This window comes from Podarcis vaucheri (genome assembly GCF_965113315.1).
Source record: "Podarcis vaucheri genome assembly, chromosome: 6".
Classification (NCBI taxonomy): domain Eukaryota; kingdom Metazoa; phylum Chordata; class Lepidosauria; order Squamata; family Lacertidae; genus Podarcis; species Podarcis vaucheri.
The window spans coordinates 17,468,062-17,486,584 of record NC_138764.1 but is presented as its reverse complement, the minus strand read 5'-3'; the positions used below and the strand labels follow the sequence as shown (position 1 = coordinate 17,486,584).

The following is an 18,523-nucleotide window of genomic DNA, read 5'->3' as shown; positions in this document are numbered from 1 at the left end:
GTGCATTGATGGGCCTCTGTTGATGTTTGCGTTCAGTTCTGTACTGAACTCTTCCCTTCTCGGTAGTTCTGTATTTCTTCCTGCTGAGGCACTGTGGTATAGTGGACCAGAGGTCTACATTTGGGCCAGGTATTCTGGTGTTTGAATCCTTGTACAGTCATGAGGTTGACTGTGTGGCCTTTGGGCAAGTCACGTGCTCTCAGCCTCACATATTTCACTGTTGTTGTCAGGATAAAAAATATGAAACACACCCCTCCACCCACTGCACATCCACCTGAGGTTTTTTTTATTATTCCAAAAATTTATTGATTTTCACAAAATTATAAACACATAAACAAACAAACATAAATCATAACCTTTTTAAAACTAATCTTATTAACATAGTTAAATGACTTCCTAGTATCCCCCTAGTTGAATTTAAATGCATATCATTTTAATGGTTTTCCAAATCAGTATTCTTTTAAAATTAACTTAATCACTTAACATCTCTCTTTCTTTCCAATTCAGCATTAGACATATTAATTTATCACATATTACATATTTAAATCCTAAGCCTATCTGGTAATTGCAAGCTTTTTCCAATTAGATTAACTTAACATATTTAACTAAATAATCATTAAATTTTGTCCATTCTTCCTGGTACTCCTCCTCCTTCTGGTCACAGACTCTTCCAGTCAGGTCAGCTAGCTCTGAAAAATCCATCATCTTCATCTGCCAATCTTCCACTGTTGGTACTTCTTGCATTTTCCAGTTTTTAGCTAACAAAATTCTTGCTGCAGTTGTGGCATACAAAAATAATTTAACATCTTTCTTGGGCAATTCCAAACCTGTTATTCCAAGAAGAAAGGCCTCTGGTTTCTGTATAAATGTATATTTCAACATTTTTTTCAATTCATTATAAATCTTTTCCCAGAAGTCTTTCACCTTGGGGCAGGTCCACCACATGTGATAGAAGGTACTGCACAGCCACCTGAGTTTCTTTGGGAAAGAGTGGGGTGCAGATCTGATCGATAATGTGTGCCATTGCCTAACAATTCTCCGAGCTGTTTGTTCAGTTTCATTTTGACCTGCTTTCTCCTAGGCGGTGCAGACTGGCAACAGCTGGACTCTGAGCTCCAGAAAGAGATTTTGACCATCTGGCCTCACCTTTCACAGAAGATGCTAGACCTGTTGGTGCCTATGCCTAAAAGTGAGTTATTGTTTAGGCGTTGCGGCTGCCAAGTCCCTATGGTGACAGGGCTAGGATGGCAAAGACTGGAAGAAGTAGGATGGTTGCAAGGATGGATGGATGCATAGATAGATATGCTTGATTGCCAAAGAGTGAAAAAGGAAAGGGAGATAAACGATCACATTTACCTCCCTATTCCTGGCCATTTACTTTGCAGATATTTTATATGACCATCGAGTGCTTTTTTCTGGGGGTACGCAGGGGTACACATACCCCTAAACATGTTGTGGATATAAGTTTGGACTCATTGAGGGGCAGTATTTCAATATGAGTAGGAAAACAAGAGTACCCCTAAACATTTTCTTTTTAGAAAAAAAGCAATGTGACCATCTATCCTCCATCTTTAGGTCCCAGGCATAAACATGAGACTAAAATTCTGAAGTGTTTTCCTGCTAAGTCTCACCTCCAAGTAACCAACCTTTGGAGCAATTCAGACATACACACAGTGGCATCACAACGGGGGGGGGGGCAGGGGGCGGTGTGCCATGTCTGGGGGGGTGACAAGAAGGCACCCCGCGGCGGCTTGCGGCGGCATGAGCAGCCATCGCGCTGCCGTAGCCGCATGTGGAGGATCCCAGCACCGTCCGTACGGTGCTGGAGTGGCAGCACTGGCAAAACGCTATGTACAGCGCATGTGTGGCGTCGCTACGTACGGCGCATGCGTACGCCCTACGTAGCAGTGCCCCACCCCAGGTGTCACGACGCCTTCGTTCACCCCTGCACACACACACACACCTGCAAGAGGAGTATTCTGCACACTTTTAAATTCATTTTTAGCAAAACAAAAATTAGAACAGAAAGGCACATTTTTCAGGAGGTGCCTCAAACAGATAGCCAATGGCACCTCAAGATTCACAGAGCGAAGAGCGTTCCTTTGTGTAATGAACTTGTGCGGTTGCTTCACAACCATGCAATGACAGGCATGCCCCTGATTTAACTTTCTGCACAACTGCTATTGCACCTGAAGAGCATCATTTCTGTTAACGTAGAACTCTGCCTTTTACTTCCAGCTACGGACCTGACAGTTGGAAAAATCTATGCAGCCATGATGATAATGGACTATTATAAGCAGAGTAAAGCTAAAAAACAAAGGCAGCAACTGGAAGAACAGGTACAGGTCCACTGCAGCAAGTAACAGCAATCCTACTGCATTGAGGGTTGAAAGTTTATGGAAATGATACTTGCATGAGAAAGGTCAACATGGGCAGCTTGGGTTATTTATGCAGGAGTTAAAAATGACTTCCAACCTATTGATGCATTCCATATTCGGTTTTTCATGATTGCCTTAACTGTTCGGCTTGTTTTCTGCTGTTTCTCCAAGGACTTATGTACAGTTCCCAGCTAGCCTTCCATTCAGGCAATTTACAAGGCAATGGTGGCCCTAGGAATAAATGGGCAGGGGGCATCACAGAAGGGGATCAACTGTGTCTCCCATACTGGATTCCAGAAGGAACAAACCATAGCATATGTCACATTAATGCCTCCATCCCCCCATGGGGGGTGCATTCCCTGAGGTGAATGCCATTGATTGTGACATCCCACTCCATCCCATATAAACCATGCTTACAGCCTTACTGTAGTTCATGAGCAATGGAGAAGGCATGATTTGTCTTATAAGTAACCACAAAGGCATAGAAATTCCCCCCAGGGCAGCTCATCTTACAGGACCAGATCAGATGGGGGAAACTCTCTCGGTTCCCCCATCCTTTCCTCTGCAGTGGTACCTATTTATCTACTTGCACCTGGTATGCTTTTGAACTGCTAGGTTGGCGGGAGCTGGGACAGAGCAATGGGAGCTCACTCCATTGCGGGGATTCGAACCGCCAACCTTCTGATCGGCAAGCCCAAGAGGCTCAGTGGTTTAGACCATAGGGCCACCCGCGTCCTATGGCCAGAGGAAGAGCTGGGAGGGCAGGGGAAAGGATTCAACTGCTCTCACTCACTTGTTGTAAGATACACACACCCAACCCACTTCAGATGTGCATGCCGAAGAGGTGCAGTTCCCTATCACAACTAGATTCACCCTTAAGAAACACCGTGTTGTTGTTTATTTACCAATCTGTATTTTGAATTGAGACTATTTCCCCCTCCCCTTTTTTATTATTATTTTGAATTCAGAAAAATGCCCCAATGTTCCAGCGCATGGAGCCTTCCTCTCTTCCTCAGGAGATCATTTCTAATGCCAAAGCTTTGCCTTACCTCCAGCAAGATACCCTTTCAGGACTGTAAGTGTAGACGTTTGAGTAAAACGACATGTCCATGCGGGCATATCTGTGTATTCATGCTGCGGTTGTGTTGTATTTTAAATAGCGCTAAATATACAATGTGCTCTTCCTGGCTAAGGGTGGGAGAGAAATAATAAATTTGGACTTCCTGTGATCGGCAGGGGAGGAGAGCATCTGTGGGAGACTTGTCCCACCTGCTTGCTCCTATGCAGTTTAGCAAGGGGGAGGGACAACCGATAGACTGTTCCCCTCCTCCACTGCAAGAAAATAATTCAGTTTGCATTTTAACATGGGCCTACTTAATTTGTACTCCACAACTAATACAGTGGTACCTCGGGTTACATACACTTCAGATGACATATGCTTCAGGTTACACACTCCGCTAACCCAGAAATAGTACCTCGGGTTAAGAACTTTAATTCAGGATGAGAACAGAAATCGTGCTCTGGCGGCACAGTGGCAGCAGGAGGCCCCATTAGCTAAAGTGGTGCTTCAGGTTAAGAACAGTTTCAGGTTAAGAACAGACCTCCGGAACGAATTAAGTACTTAACCCGAGGTACTACTGTACAAGAACCGTCATTCAGCTGTCCTTCACAGTTTGTGTTTTGTGAGGCAGCTCTCCAACAAATGTATGCATGCAAAATGTGAAGAGGAGGAGGACGAGCACAGACAAAAAATGCATGATGTGCTGGAAAATTGCTTGCAAAAGTGTGTGTGTGTGTGTTAGTCACCATAGATAGCTCAGTCAGTAGAGCGTGATGCTCTTAATCTCAAGTGGGTTTGAGCCCCATGTTGACTGAAAGATTCCTGCATCGCAAGGGATTGGATTTGCCCCTTCCAAGTCTACAATTCTGTGATTCTACATGAGGCAAGACTGCATATGCTGGGAGTGTGCAGATCTTTGTGGTACCGCAAACTGATGCAGGAATGGGGCAAAAAATGTCTGAAGAATGGAGAAATGAGAAGCAGAGGAACCAGAATTGACATAAACACCGTTCCGTATTCCAAATGAGGCACTCGGCGTATGACGGCCGTACCCCATTCAACTGAGTTTACAGGTGGTGTAAAAATTGGGGTTTGGCTTTTGCTGCCCAATTCCCCATGGGGCTCCGAGTCCCCAAAGTCCATGATCGGCCAGAAAAGAATGGATGGAGGATGGAGGCAGGATCCAGTGGAAAGCAAGGCAGATATTTATTTTTCTGTTGCAGCAGAGTTCCCTCCCCTCCTTGCAAGGAGGGAGAGACCCTGAACAAAAGTGTGCAGGACCCTTTAAAGACTTTGGACATTGCCCAACCCCCTTAGCCAAAGACCACCCCAAAATCATCATACATACAGCATAGGAGGCAGGTCTACAGCAGAAACCCTGTCTGCCGGGATACCTGATAATGGTCACTGATTGCATTACCTGTGCAGCGTGGCTATTCTTTGGTGATGGTTCATACTTTAGTTCCTGAATCCAGGTCACAGGCTCAGCCTATTCATACACGAATACACCCTTAAGACCGGATTTGTAGGTGAAAAGACAGTGGGAAGGCTTTCCTCATTTGCCTTCCTTACTGCAGAGGAATATTTTGAGGTTAATGGGGGAGTCAAAATGGCTTCAGGATTACTCTCCTGCACTATTTCAGACACATGGTTTATATCATTGGTAGGTATCCTAAGGCCCGGGGGCTGGATCCGGCCCAATCGCCTTCTAAATCAGGCCCGCAGATGGACCGGGAATCAGTGTGTTTTTACATGAGTAGAATGTGTCCTTTTATTTAAAATGCATCTCTGGGGCATAGGAATTCGTTCACCCCCCAAAAAAAAAAAATTGTCTGCCCCCCCCCACAAGGTCTGAGGGACAGTGGACTGGCCCCCTGCTGAAAAAGTTTGCTGACCCCTGGTTTATATATTTAGATATATGTCCATTTATGAATATTTATTCTACATTTGAGACCTTAGAATTCTTGTAACACAGGCAGTTCAGACAATACTGCCATCCCCTTGTAGAATCAGTCGATATTTTACCAGTGACTGTTACCTGTTTTTCCCCTACCATGGAAAATCCGATTTGAAAAGAATGGAACCGTAGCAAAAACTCCACAGGTGTGGCTGTTCCTTGCTGCTATTTTCCCTTATTTTTCTTCAAGCTCCTCCTGCTGGTTTCTGCCTGATTAATTGCTTCCTCTTTCCACTGCTGCTAATCTGACCCCCCTCCAATTAGAGAATTCCTGTTGCTTCGTGTGTGTGTGTGTGTGTGTGTGTGTGTGTGTGTGTGTTTAATTACTCTTGCTGCAAAGGGGGAAGGAATTACAGTTTCTTAGAAAAGGCAGAATGTTAACTCTTCTTTTAGCGGAGAAAATTCACAACCAGAGAGAAAGTCACTCTGCATGAACTGTTTTCTGTGGCGTGTGCGTGTGTGTGTGTGTGGCAGGGGGGTGGGTGGAGAAGGAACAACTTCTAGAAATGGAAAACACCAGAATAGTACTATTGGGAATAGTACCAGGAAGTCTAAAGGAAGAAGACAAGACATTATATTTGTACGCAACAGTAACCGCAAGGCTATTGATTGCGAAAAATTGGAAAAGTGGTATTATGCCGACAAAAATAGAGTGGCTTGCCAAATTATTGGAGTACTACAATATATCCAAAATTATGGGAGAAATTGGAAGGATCTCAAAAGAGAAGATAGACAAGGACTGGAAGGTGTTTAAAGGATACTTGCAAAATTATATTGAAAAATCAGAGCTCCTATTAGAATAAACAAGTTCCGTTATAAATACTGAAATACTAAATAAGATGGATAACAATGTGTAATAGAAAAAGAAGCATGAAATTAGGGTAAAGGTGTGTGAAAGAAAGTAATAGAAGTGGAAAGAAATTGCAATTGAGTAGATTTGAAGTCTAACACAAAGGTGGGGTGAGGGGTGGTGGATGGTGATGGGAAAAGGAATTATCTGTGGGACTGAATGTAGGTATGTTTGTATATATTTAAGGATTGTATGAAATGTATGTTTGTATATTCGCAATATGTGTGTATTTTATAATAATAATAATAAATATTTAAAAAATTTAGAAATGATTAAGTAATCAGGAGGAGGAGTTGGGAGAAATGTGAGGAGGCTCACACCTGCTACGTGACCAAAACATAACAGAATGTGCATGTGGGGAAACAGCATATATCCTCTGCTGCAAAATAAAAGGGGAAAGCAACAATTAAAAGAATGCTACCAGCTCTCCATCTGAAAGTGCCAAAAGACCTAACAGAAATAACCAATAAATGGGAGACAAATCTGAATTGGGTCTTACCATGGCAAGTGCATCATTCTAGGGAACAGAGGCAATCATGGGTACAGTGCTATCAGCAGTGTTTACCACGACAAGAGAGACTCAGCGTGTTCCCAATATAATCTACAGAAGATGCAAAATTGCAAAGAAACCAGCCCTGATCATGAAGGCTGAATGGGAGAAAAGGCCAGAATGGCCCATTGTTCCTGTTCCATTCCTCCTCCAAAGTTTTCCAAATACTGTGCAATGTCAAGGCATAGCCTCTTTCCCTGCCATTCAAAGTCTGAACGTGGGGAAAACAACAACCCATTGATAGCATTTTTCAAACTCTACATGCAGTCTAGATATAACTTCGAATGAAAATATTACTCAAAGAAACCCCCTGCATGTACAAAACATTATTCCAGCAACATATAGGCCACTGTGGAAAAGGTTTTCTCTGATTCAGCCCTTGTTAAATCACTTTTGGCTTGTCAACCAACTGTACATGTTCCATAAGCACTACATTTACTTGGGCATATTTATTTGGAAGGAAAAATAGTTGGTGGAACAGCTGTACGGGTGACACTATTGATTAAAAAAACAAAACAGCTGATGGGGCAGGTTTGAAGACGGCGTTGTTTTTTAATCTTTTGCTGCTGTGTGCAAATTAAAATTGGCTTTCTTCTCCTTCCTGCACAATCTAGTTTCATAAGCCCATTGAGTTTAACAAGACAGAGTTAAGTTGCAATGTGTAACCTCTCCCCTTGGAATAAACAGGATTAAAGCGGACCTTACTTTGGCTCATAGCTGTCAACTGTCCCTTATTTGGTGGGAAAGTCCCTTATCCCAGTGCTGTGTCCTGCTGCTGTCCCTTATTGATGATTTCCCGGGTTTCAAAGGAAGCAGCTCCTCTCCCTCCCTCCCTGCCGGCCAGGGAGGAGGGAGGCTCCAACTGTGTTGCTTGGCTGCGTTGCTCACCCAATAAGGAGTCTAAGAATGACTGGGGGGTGGAGCTTGCATGCTTTGTGCCGATCAAATCAGCCACGTTGCCTGGTGACTCGCCTTTGCTCAGCGCTTCCCAGCGGAGAGGTGATGGTGGTTTTCCTTGCTGCATCCCCTTTCCCGGGTTGCTGCGCTGTGGGAACCACCGCTCGAGGCTTCGTTTGGCTGCTGGCTGGGTTTTCTGCCTTTGGCTCAGAGGGGCTCAGAAGTTGAACATACCTGTGTTCGGAAAATCCCTTATTTTGGCTGCTGATCCCTTATTTTCGAGGCTGCTGGTCCCTTATTTTCAAATCTGTAAGTTGACAGCTATGCTTTGGCTGGATCATGCCCCTTGTGTTTATTATCATATGGTTAGCTTAACAATAGGAATAGAACCATAACACCTTAAAAGGACCAGCGGCTTCTCCCAAAGATAACTCCACAAACTCCACACAGAGAAGGCCCTGTTTCTCCTCTAAATGAACATTTACTTCTAATGGCAGTGGCCTCTGGAGATCTTCGTAGAATTGTAGAATTCTAGAGTTGGATGGGACCCATGGGGATCATCTAATCTAGCCCCCAGCAATGCAGGAATCTTTTGCCCCATGTGGGGCACAAACTCCCTGAGATCAATAATCTCATGCTCTACTGGCTGAGCTATCCACTGCGCCCCAGAGAAGGCGTGTTGTCCATCGTGGAGTGAGGCGCTTAATGAAATGCTGCAAGATCTTCTGTTTGGCGGGAGTCAGAGAAATAGCCGACAGGAGTTGGACCATCAAAGTTTTGTGTTCTCCTTTCATTTGAAGCTAGGTTAACTTTACAGGAGCAGCAGGAGCGGGTTCCCTTCCCTGAGCCCACTCTCTCCCCAAGAGATATTCCAGCTGGCTTGCATGGATCCGTCCCATGGGGAATATCAAGAGCAGCAATCTCTGGTAAGTCCATTTATGAATGTTTCTCGTGCTATCCTGTTGCGTAGCGAGTTCCTACCCACAGTGAAAATAATGACACATGACACAATTATTAAGGTTAATGGGCTAAATAAGGCCACAGCATTATTGGTTACAGGTGATGAGCGGCAGTGGCGTAGCGTGGGGGGTGCAGGGGGGGCCGGCCGTACCGGGCGCAACATCTGGGGGTTAGGGTTAGGGGGCGCAAATCCACGGGTTGGGCGCAAATTACTTGCCTTGCCCCGGGTGCTGACAACCCACGCTACGCCACTGATGAGCGGTATTGGCTTAGGCATTGGTCCTAACCGACTATAACTGACTTCAGCCCCTCCGCTTGAAGTCCAGGAAGGGTTAACCACCAGTAGGGGGAGTCCAGCTGATGCACATCAACTAGGAACTCCCCCGGGGTCACCGATTGGGGGCGTGCCTTAGGCCCTCACCTCCATAGGCTTTGGACAGGGCCACACCCCCTGGAATCATTTATCAGACTACCCTTCAATATATGGGGCAGGTGATGGCGCTACCTCCCGTCTTTCATCTACAGAGCAATACCAGTGCCTAACTGCCAATACCAAGAAAGTTGTGACAGTTTGCTACGTGGTAGGCGAAAACCAAGTGGCTGTTGCCAATTTGCCAAGTGGAAAAATTCCTACCAGGCCCCTCAACGGTGACCAACCGAGGTCCATAGCAAGGTCAAAGAACGAAAATCTTATAGGGTGGGAGGGTGGGAAAAACAGGAACAGCTGGCAGGCAGCAAAGAGGGAGATCCCCAGCCACGTCCTGATTTAAATAGGGCAGGCCACACCCCCAGAGCCAGCTGATTGGCTGACCAGGAGGTGACGCAGCCAGGAATCCCCACAATCACACATTGGGGCCGTGAAGCCTGCAACTCCACCTCCTCCAAAGGGCGGGAGTGGCTTTCTGCACTGCTTCATGTGAAATCCTGGCACTTTGGGGTGCCGTCTGGGGTCCAAGCATCAGTGTGCTTGCCTATATAGACGGCTTTACTAATCTTACCTCTTCTCTCCTTCTAGACCATTATTCCTAGGAAATATTCTCCCAGTCTTTCCAAAAGCCACCCCGTGGGGTGTTGTATTGAAACTGGGCCAGGTTTAATTCCCTCCCCTTTGTTTATTTATATCCACCTCAAGAGAATAAAAAAAAAAGATACGAGTTCCTCAGAATTCTGTCTGGTCACACCCTGAGCCATTCTTGTCGAATGGCAAGGGTGCCGTTTCAGTTAGAGAAAAGGAGGAGACCTGTGATGATTGTTGGGAACATGAGCCGCCATTCCTGGATTCATCTCTGATAGGATCATTGGGAAGCCAAGAGCAGCTGACTTGAAGATTAGACTACAGAGTACAACCAGGATCAGGCCTGAATATTGGGCAGGTTTTACAAGAAGAAGAGTGAACTTCTCTGTACGCCAGGCAAGGCTCTATTGTCTACCTGAGCAACGTATTCGTCTGGGAAATATCCACTCCTTGTCTCTCCTCTTAGAGACCTATCAAGGGGTGCTGATGTCATAGCTGCACAACTATGATAGGCCTAATGAACACACTCAGCCATCAGAGTTTGCCACTGTCCTACAACCACCTAGAAAGGAGATTTCTGGTAGGCAGGACCTCTTGTCTGTTCCCGATAGGAATCAGGGTACTAAATGGTTATCTTTACTATGGTTCTCATGAGGTATACAAAAGTAACAACAGATGCTCACAAAATATATTGCTTTGTCCTTATTTTAATCTGAAATGTATTCAGAAGCTTGAACATCGCTGGGTGTTGCCTTTCCTTCCTCTACTAAACCCAAATAAAACACGGTACAGTGGTACCTCTGGTTCCAAACGCTTCTGGTTATGAACGCTTCAGGTTACAAACTCTGCTAATCTGGAAGTAGCTGCTCCTGGCTGCGAACTTTGCCCCAGGATGTGAACAGAAATTGCGCGCCAGAGGCGTGCATGCAGTGGGAGGCCCCATTAGCGAAAGTGAGCCTCAGGAATAGGAATGATTTTAGCTTAAGAACGGACCTCCGGAATGAATTAAGTTCCTAACCAGAGGTAGCACTGTATCTGTGCACTATGTGCAATCAGACAGGTTTTTCTTTTCAAAAGCAGGGGTTCCTTCAACACTATTTTATACTTATTCATATTCATTGGATTATTTCCCTGCCCTTCTCCATAAGGCCTCGGTGCAGGTCACAACAATAGAATATACAATTATAAAAACACATAAAACTGTTGCTTTCAACTGTTTCTTAGAGATTCTAAGAGACTTTTAACCTTAATGAATGTTCAGTGGCAATTCTAGCAACTAGAGAATCAGTGAATGGATAAGCCCTACTGGAAGGTACAATCATTCTCACAACTGTTAATCCTTTGGCTACGGACAGACATGTTTTGCAGAAGTTTAGAAATGCAAAATGTATGCAAACTACCGATTAATAATCAAGTCAGATCTTTGGGATGCTATCAGTGGTTACTTCTGGCTTAAGCTAGTTTTAACAAAATTCATTGTTCGTTGAAACTGTTGATAATGCCGGTCTTTTTGCAGGTTGGTTTCCTCTCATTTTGTAGTCATTTCATCAGGTGGTTTACTCAGCATTAAAAAAAACAACAACAACAGTATCCAGTGCTTCTGGGTTTGTGTTCATCGTGTCTCACTGCTGGTGTCCATGCTGCAAAACTAAACTGTTTAGTCACATCACACAAATGTGAACATATGCCTCTGACCCAAACATACACTCAACTTTTCAGTCGGCAGCACTAGTGTCTGTGTGTGTGTATATGGTTGTGCGTGTGTGCACATCTGTGTGCCACCCATGACACTTGTTGCACTTCAGTGCTATATAAGTGTGCCTCTCCAGTCTGCTCTGTGTGCTTCTCAGAGTGTAAAGTTTGTATCACACACAAAACATACAGTGTGCATCCTCGTGCTCTTTCCCACTTCAGCCTGAAACAAGAAACTGCAGGCAATCTTTTGCCAGACTCTTCTGTGTGATGTCACTCCTACTAGTGACATACTGGGCTGGTTTGTATAAGGCTAGGTGAGCCTTAGGCTTCAAGAAGGAATTCAGATGGTGTCCCTTCTCTTTTCGATGATCTTACCATGTTGTCTGAACCTGGACAAACTGTGGTTAATCTTAACCATAGTTTATGGAATCCTGGACAAACTGTGGTTAATCTTAACCATGGTTTATGGAATCCTGGACAAACTGTGGTTAATCTTAACCATGTTTTATGGAATCCTGGACAAACTGTGGTTAATCTTAACCATGGTTTATGGAATCCTGGACAAACTGTGGTTAATCTTAACCATGGTTTATGGAATCCTGGACAAACTGTGGCTAATCTTAACCATGGTTTATGGAATCCTAACCATGGTTTATGGAAACAGGCCTACTTCAAACCATAGTTTGTGATTCTGGCTTGTTCTCACTATAGTTAAGATTAACTATAGTTTAAGGATTGGATGACATGTTAAACTATGGTTTATCTAAAATGGAAGCTGAAGCTTTCAGTCTCCCCACTGCAGCCATGCTGGGGGGGAGGAAAGGTGTAACATGTGAACCGAGGACACGCTGTCACTCACCCTCACAAGGCTAAACAGTGGTTGCATGCAATCTGAGCCACTGTTCCCTGATCTCCCCCCACCCAATAAAATAATTATATTATTTATCCTTATTGCCGCTAACAAAAAGAGAAATAATGAAAATGGGCATCAAACAAAAATATCCCAACATTTTGTGCATGTCCGGAAAAGTCGTTACTAACTGATCAGATAGAGAGAAACACACATAATCTGCTGGGCTTTAAAAAAACAAAAAAACAGAAAAACAGAGTGCATATATCTGGCATCAAGAGCATTTCTGCCAGTGAAAGTGCTTTGAGAATTGCAGCTGGAGATAAACCAGAAAGGCACAGAAATCCAGCCCAGTGGTTCCCTTTGAATGTCATTGATTTAAATCCAAACTGATGTCCAAAAAAACCACACACCATCCAATAGGAAGAAAAAGCTGTGCTGGATTTCCACACTCAGATAGACTGAAACCAACGCACCTGTTTTCCAATCAAACAACAATTACTGTTAAATATTCCTAAGCGCACTTCCTTGCTTGCTAGTGAGTCCCAACGCGCTTAGGATTTCAGTCTCCTGCTCCCTTTCTTGCCAGCATAAAGCACTGTGTTTTAAGTACACTTCCAAAGCCATTCCTAATGCACTGATGGAAAAGTCATTGGCAGCAGATGGCAACCTATGTGATCAAGCAAAACCCCATGAGCTTGGCTGTGTGTTTATTTCCAGGAGCCAGAGGTTAGAGAGTTTAAAAGAGTGCAGCCCTCTAACTGTGGCAGCTACCTCCCGGTGGATACTCAGGAACGAGCTGTATCTGGGAGGGCCTCTTCCATGCCACGCCTGACTGTGGATCCCCAGGTAAAAGCAAGTGAAACAATGACTGAACAAACAGGAATATAGCATGACGTGAGATGCATGAACCTTTCCCACAGGAGGCTGATGCTTAGCTTTAGGGTGCATAGGCTAAAATCTGTCACTGGTGTCATTTGAGTTGGCCGCCTATGAGGCAGACCTCCATCCCCTTCGACAAAAGAGTTGGAACGCTCTGCGGTGTCCCACCGAGACAGGGAATATACTCTCTAACCGCCCACTTTGCAGATGGAGAACTGGAATGCAGAATTAGTAACTTGTCCAAGGCCACCGTGAGGGAAAGCAGGGAATCAGCCCTTCCGGTGCTCAGCTTTCACACTAATCCTTCCTGCCACCTTCTTCCAAGACTGCAGTGAAACGTAGCAGGTTTGTGCTTTGCGGAAAACCACCTTCCTGCTCTCCTTCAACCAAGACTGTTGCTGGTGGCAGCAAGAATGGCGACAGTTTGGAAGAGCCCTTCTCCCACCCGGAAAGTATTTATTTATTTTCTTGGCATAGCCGCCGCCTCTTTCAAATCTATTCCCATTGTCCTAAGACACTTGTCTACATGGCTGCCACCAAGCATTCTGTCCTGATCAGTCTTGGCCATACTTCATCTCTTTGTCTGTTGAGCCAGGGTTCGTTTTCCCCCCTGTCTGTCCGTCTCGTAATCATTTTTGATTAACAGAGAGATGCACACTTTCCCAGGTTTGTAATCTTAAGCCTATGCTCCTTTGCGGTAATTAAACTCTCACTCTCAGCTTGAAGGGCCCTTGTTTGCAAAAGTTGTTGTCCACGTCTGTTGTGTCAGCCTGGCAGTGCTTGCATAAGCAAATTGTGAGGGAAGCGGGGACTTTGTACCCTTCAGCCATTCTGCTGAGAAATCTGTGCTTGACAACAATGGCAACTTGACAGCTGAGTTCTGCTGTTGCTCCCTTGGCGCAATGATTTCCAGTTCCAGAAAATCACACCCTAAAGTGTCGTCGTCCCCCCTCGATTCTAGACACAGAGAGGGGCGTCCAGTAACAGCTGGCTGAGCCCACAGGAGGGAGAACAATAGAAAGCAAAACCAGAGTTTTACAGGAAGGCAGGAGCTTCCAGATGGAAGGGTAGAATGAATCAGTGGGAAGGGAAGGGAATCTCAAAAGTAATGAAATAAGCCTAGGAGCAAATGGGAAAAGGGGGCAGGAAGTAGGCTAAGAATGGACTTGGTGAAAAGGCAAAGATGAGTAAATGAATTAGGAGTGGGAAAACAGAAGGTTTTTACTAGCAGAAAATTAAGGACTGGATTTATAAATGAGAAAGAGCAAACTGCCAGAAGAGGCATTTTGTTTTGTTTTGTTTAATGATAGCTATGGGAATTAAATAGAGAATTTGACATTATTCAAATTCAAGGCCTCATTCTCACAGGTGAAGCTATATCTGGGCTGCCTTGCTTCAGACTGCAAGGGTGCGCTCGTGTGAATTAAGCGTTCCTGCATACAAAAGAAACAGCCAGGATATAGAAACCAGCATGTCAGAGGGAAAGAGGACAGTTTTCTACACCCAGGGAATTTTTCAGTGAGGGAAAGCATTCAGTCCCCCAGCGACTGAAATAGTAGGGCTCAGACTATCATTTATCATTTCAGTGAAAAGCAGGCCGCAGATTCAAAACAGACCCAGACAGATAATCTGAAACTGGGAGCGACTGGGTGTTGCTGGCAATAGCAGTATTTGCAGGAGGACATACCATTTCTGTTCCAAGGCAGAATTTCAACTAGTGATCAGCCTTCTTGAGCAGATCAGAGCAAACTATCCAGAGCCCAGACTCCTTTTCTAAGATGAGGAGAATGGCCAGAGTCTATTGGAAGGCGAAGATGCTCACACTCCCCCTTTCAAACTCCCATGTACTCCCCTCCCCCTAATTATTAAGTTTTGTTCTGCCATTGACAACCCCAGCCCTCCCTCAAAAGAGAGAGCCCAGAGTGTTTCAGGAGTTACTTGAAATGAACTAACAGCACCCAGTAGATAAAATATACTCTGCTATTGCTTAACAATATAGCATTTCCCATATTCACCCATTTCTACCTGCCAAGTCCAGATTCTGTGCAAGTTTTCAGCCTGACTCTGACACAGTAGTGCGGATGTGATTTGACACAGCAGATTTCAGGAGCTGGTCCATTCATGTAAGTTGAGGACATCCTGTAAATAGATGGATCTACACAGACTCACCAGATATGAGTTCCAGTAGTTGCCATCAGGAATTGGGGGGAACAGAGTCTTATTCAGTCCTTAAATCTAAAATTCTAGTCTGTCACTACTTACGAGGAAGCTTGGGACATCAGTGAGGCAGTTGCTGTCATTCTACCAGTATGTTAATTCTGTTAACATAATTATAATTAGAAGTACATGTCCGCCACAAAATTCAGTGGGAGCGGCTCCTCCAGACCCGTCTGCTGTTAAGTGTCTTTACACTTTCCCAAACTAGATAAATCCTTGTGACATTATATATTCTGAACCTGTAATAGCAAATCTGCCTCCTGAACAACAGCAGGCCCTTGCTAACCATCCTGCCCACCCCCACCCCCCCAATGGGATACGTTTCCAGGTGATTACAGATCCAGGCTCCATGAGACGCTCCTTTTCTACCATTCGAGACAAGCGGACGAACACCTCCTGGTTAGATGAGTTCTCCATGGAAAAGAGCAGCGAAAACACCTACAAGTCTCGCCGGCGCAGTTACCATTCTGCACTGCACCTGTCTTCAAGGCGCCTCAACACAGATTCAGGTAAATGGGAACGGGAGTGAGATGGAGCTTTTTTTTAAAAAAAAATGTCATATATTGATTTGTAGTAACACTTGAGACTGGAGACTCTGAGATCACATCGTCTCAATTCCTTCCCCAGTAAAGGCCAGAAGAGTTATCTTTGTATTAGAAAATGAATGTGGCCCATTAACATTTGCTCAGGTTGTATAGCTAACTTCTGAAATGAGAATGTCACGGTAAACTCCTCTCCTGCTAAAATCCATGACGCCTGGGTTAGCATCACTGGGAAATTGCTTTTAGCTGGATCTTGGGGGAACTAAGCCATTTCCAAGGGATGTAGTGAGAGGTGTTTTACATTTGCGTCTTCAGACCCAGACCCCCCCCCCCCAATATATTCACACTTGACTCAAATTTTGGTTTTGGTTTTTGGCAGAATTTAGGCCACAACTTTATTGATTACAGAAAGTGACTGGTTGCATAGGCTCTGGTTCGACTAGCTCCCTGCCATGCAGATAGCGATGACCCAGGGCACCAGCATAGGTCAGCCAAGGGGGAACACCTGGATAAGCGGAAAGCCAGGAACGGGCTAACTCCACCACCCAAATGTCCCCCTGGACTCAGGCACGGGCACAACCCCTTCTCAGGGGTTGACCAAACCATCAAGTCCCTGGATTCCTTTAACGGAATACCCTTCACATAGGGATGGCGAGAGCGTTCTCCCATCCCTATCACCTGAACCAGAGCCTATCCGCAACCTTACAAGTTGTGACGATTTGCTACGCAGCAGGTGAAACCCAAATGGCAACAGCCAGTCAGCCAAGTGGGGAAAATTCCTGCTGTGCCCCTGTCCCAACGACAGATAACACACGATGGCATAGCAAGGTCAAGTGCAAAATGCCCTAAAAGTAGGGAGAGGTGGGTGGGCGTTCCGAATGCATGAGCCAAAAGAGGAAGCTCTGGGTCACGTGCATGGGCATAAATAGATCCCTCGAACCGTTTAGACTGCATCCCATTGGCCAGATTGTACCCGGCTTTGAGGGACCTACCAATCGGGTATTGTGGCTTACCAATTATACCCACCCACAACACAGGGTGTCGGTTGTCCAGGTCTCGCCGCAATACGTGCCCTCTTTAAGGGAGGACCCGATATATGGAACTGACACAGTCCAAGGGAAAGGAAACACATTGACAATGGAGGTGCAGAGTGCTTATCAATATTTAACATAAAAAAAGATTTGGGACACTGAAGCTAATCTGCCCATTTTTGGTGCACCTGCATTTTAACCTTGGCTTGTGAAGTCAAAGGAAATTTGGCAAGCTTACTCGGAAAATTCCCTTAACGGGCTAAATCGATTTTTACTATCTTTTTCTACAAAATCTTACAGTGTTGTGCACACCATGAAATACAGCTTTCCATGCTCATTTAGCTGGTGCCTAGCTACCACTAAATAAAGCCGAACAATTGGCTGTCTACAACATTTGCTCAACACATCCCGAAATGGTTATCTACATCACTGAGTCTCTTCTAGTTTACTTCCAATGTCCTCACAGAGCTTGTTTTCTGTAATGCAGGTACCAAGTGGACTTTCTTCACTTCCCCACTTTGTGTATGTGTGTTACATTCGTATTTCTTGTGTGTGGATATTGCAGGTTTGTCACTGGTGAATTCCATCTTATTATTTGCAGCCAAATCCTTCTGAATTATTCTGTTGCCAAAAGTGTAGGGAGCCACCTGTAAACTTTGTATTAACCGCAGATTTTTGGCAAGCCTTCCTTATTGTTTTGTCCAAGTTGTTAATTATATTTTTTAAGGATGGCGCCGCCAAGATAACCTCTTGTTGCTCTCCTTATTGTTACTGTCAAATGCCAATTGTGAATTCTGTTCTATAATAGTTCTATAATAGTTCAAGGTGCAATGGACCAAAAATACACTAAGATGTCACACATTAAAAACTTCCCTGAACAGGGCTGCCGTCAGATGTCTTCTGAATGTCAGGTAGTTGTTTTTCTCTTTGACATCTGGTGGTAGGGCGTTCCACAGGGTGGGCGCCACTACCGAGAAGGCCCTCTGCCTGGTTCCTTGTAGATTTGCTTCTTGCAATGAGGGAACCACCAGAAGGCCCTCAGTGCTGGACCTCAGCATCTGGGCAGAACGGTGGGGGTGGAGACGCTCCTTCAGGTATACTGGGCCGAGGCCATTTAGGGCTTTAAAGGTCAACACCAACACTTTGAATTGTGCTTGGAAACGTACTGGGAGCCAATGTAGGTCTTTCAAGACCAGTGTTATGTAGGCTCGGCGGCCGCCCCCAGTCACCAGTCTAGCTGCCACATTCTGGATTAGTTATAGTTTCCGGGTCACCTTCAAAGGTAGCCCCACGTAGAGCGCATTGCAGTAGTCCAAGCAAGAGATAACCAGAGCATGCACCACTCTGGCGAGACAGTCTGCGGGCAGGTAGGGTCTCAGCCTGCAAACCAGATGGAGCTGGTAAACAGCTGCCCTGGACACAGAACTGACCTGCACCTCCATGGACAGCTGTGAGTTCAAAATGACTCCCAGGCTGCGCACCTCAGGGGCACAGTTACCCCATTCAGGACCAGAGAGTCCTCCACACCAGCCTGCCCCCTGTCCCCCAAAAACAGTACTTCTGTCTTATCAGGATTCAACCTCAATCCATTAGCCACCATCCTTCCTCCAACCGCCTCCAGGCAGTTCAACTGTGCAGA

The 18,523-nt window shown here is 45.1% G+C and overlaps 1 protein-coding gene across 1 annotated transcript in view; it reads left to right on the top strand.

The window, feature by feature from the left end:
- CACNA1E (calcium voltage-gated channel subunit alpha1 E) overlaps positions 1-18,523 on the top strand; it is a gene marked incomplete at its 5' end in the record, with an annotated part of 230,218 nt that overhangs the window by 198,922 nt on the left and 12,773 nt on the right. Inside the window, 6 exons of the mRNA XM_082227021.1 lie at positions 1,082-1,189; positions 2,239-2,339; positions 3,347-3,453; positions 8,510-8,618; positions 12,933-13,061; positions 15,640-15,820. Coding sequence (XP_082083147.1) covers positions 1,082-1,189; positions 2,239-2,339; positions 3,347-3,453; positions 8,510-8,618; positions 12,933-13,061; positions 15,640-15,820 — 735 coding nt within the window. The remainder of the gene's footprint in view (positions 1-1,081; positions 1,190-2,238; positions 2,340-3,346; positions 3,454-8,509; positions 8,619-12,932; positions 13,062-15,639; positions 15,821-18,523) is intronic.